This window comes from Thalia democratica, chromosome 1, assembly GCF_965202585.1.
Source record: "Thalia democratica chromosome 1, ktThaDemo2.hap1.1, whole genome shotgun sequence".
NCBI lineage: Eukaryota > Metazoa > Chordata > Thaliacea > Salpida > Salpidae > Thalia > Thalia democratica.
The window spans coordinates 47,849,750-47,851,475 of NC_139165.1; the positions used below are offsets into that span (position 1 = coordinate 47,849,750).

The window sequence follows — 1,726 nt, forward strand, 5'->3', positions numbered from 1 at the left end:
AAAGGTATAAACAATATATCAGGCTTATTTTTTTTCATAAAGTGTCATTAAATATTAAACAACTTTTACAGCATAATTTTTGTATAATAAAGAATACTAAATTTTAAATATGATTGTAATCTAAATTCTTTTCCCACAGCAGTTGTAAAAATATTAAGTTTAAAAAAAATAAGAACTCGATAGTTTTTTGTTCATTTTGATTTAAAACAATTTTTAAACAAGCCTCGTAAAAAAATTTGTTAAGAACTGTTTTTTAAAAATAACACTAGATTTTTTTTTGTTTTTGTTTGTCTAAAGTATTTATTTTTGTTTTAATTTTTTATTCAGAAAAATTATTAACATTCAAAAATCTAAAACTAAAATCAGTTAAAACGTCATTTCCTCAACATATCAGACATTTATAAATACTTTTCAACGTACTCTCAACTTTAAAATTTCTAAGACAAATACTCATGTAACGTTATTTTCATTTTTAATTTATACGTTACCACCGTTATAGAGTTTCAAACACTGCTGTAACTGGTAAATGATCTGAAACTGGTCCAATTTCAGACATAATACGACCAGGAAAAACTAACTTTAAGTTTTTGTAAAAAATGTGATCTAGATTTCCCCAGGTGTCTAAAATGGAACTTTGGTTAATAGGCTTCCGATCAGGATAAATGGCAGATTCCATTTTAGCTACGTCCCAAACTTTAGCCAGCTCAACTTCATTAGGCTGTAGATTAAAGTCACCTAACAAAATTACTGGCTCGCTCGTGTTGCTTGTCAAGCTGACTACGTCAATCAGTTTGTTCATTTGAAGCGTAACTAAGTCGTTGCTCGGCGGGTTCGTCCAGTTTTTATATGCTACATGGGCGGATACTACGTTTAAAATTTTGTTTTTGTCCTTTAAAAAATATTTAGTTTTTGTGTAGGCGTAGTTGGGAACTTTAGAATCTTTTGTTTTTGGAAGCAATTGCGCTTCATGTGATGCTAACTTGAGATTGCTGAAAAGGGCAACTCCGAAAGACGGAACTTTGGCACTGAGGCCCCCTTGAAGTTCATATCCCAACGGTTCAAGTTGCCTCATAATCGAGTCTAAATTATCTCTGCCGCCCCATATCGCCAGTAGAGGATCTGTTTCTTGAAAGGCAATGACGTCAGGATTTATAGTATTGATGACGTCAGCCACGCACGCGCTGTTGTCCCTGCCTCCTCCGTAGTCGTGTCCGAGAAGGAGGTTGTAGCTCATCACCCTGATTGCGCTGTCTGGTATCGCGTAGCTGCTTTTGAAGTTGATCGGTTTTCTGCAACGGAGCATAGAAGTTTCACTGCTCACGTTTACAATTAAAGCAGTGATAAAGCTTGACAAGGTAAAGGCTATTTTTATTGCTACTTTGACTTTTTTATGACTATCCCTAAGTTTTTCACTTGAATTTAAAGAGCAATGCTTATCAAGCTTTATGAATTCTGCAGTAATAAAGGAAACGCACAGTGGCAAAACATGTAAAAGAAAAATTAAAGGCATCCGACCCAGCAGTGCTTGCGTAAGGGTAGTATTAACAAATGAAAGCATCACAATGTGCAGTATAAACATAATAACTCCAGCAAAAACTAATGAAGCTCCTACTATAACTCTGTAGCTTTTCAGTAGTTCCGTTTGAACTAGAACTATTGATTGCAAACTTCTGGAAAACATTAAAGGTAAAACTGTTACTATCAAACAAGATCCTGCAAATGAAAC

General features: G+C 34.1%; 1 protein-coding gene across 1 annotated transcript; it reads right to left on the reverse strand.

Moving 5' to 3' along the window:
* Nucleotides 1-399: 399 nt before the first annotated feature.
* On the reverse strand, nucleotides 400-1,303 carry LOC145836883 (uncharacterized). The gene has a single exon (XM_082944658.1). It carries the CDS (start codon nucleotides 1,301-1,303, stop codon nucleotides 494-496), a length of 810 nt encoding a protein of 269 aa, XP_082800784.1. The 3' UTR covers nucleotides 400-493.
* Nucleotides 1,304-1,726: the final 423 nt, after the last annotated feature.

Bases quoted from the DNA above. Each gene is read 5' to 3' on its own strand.
- LOC145836883 (XM_082944658.1), bottom strand. From the start codon at position 1,303: ATGCTCCGTTGCAGAAAACCGATCAACTTCAAAAGCAGCTACGCGATA.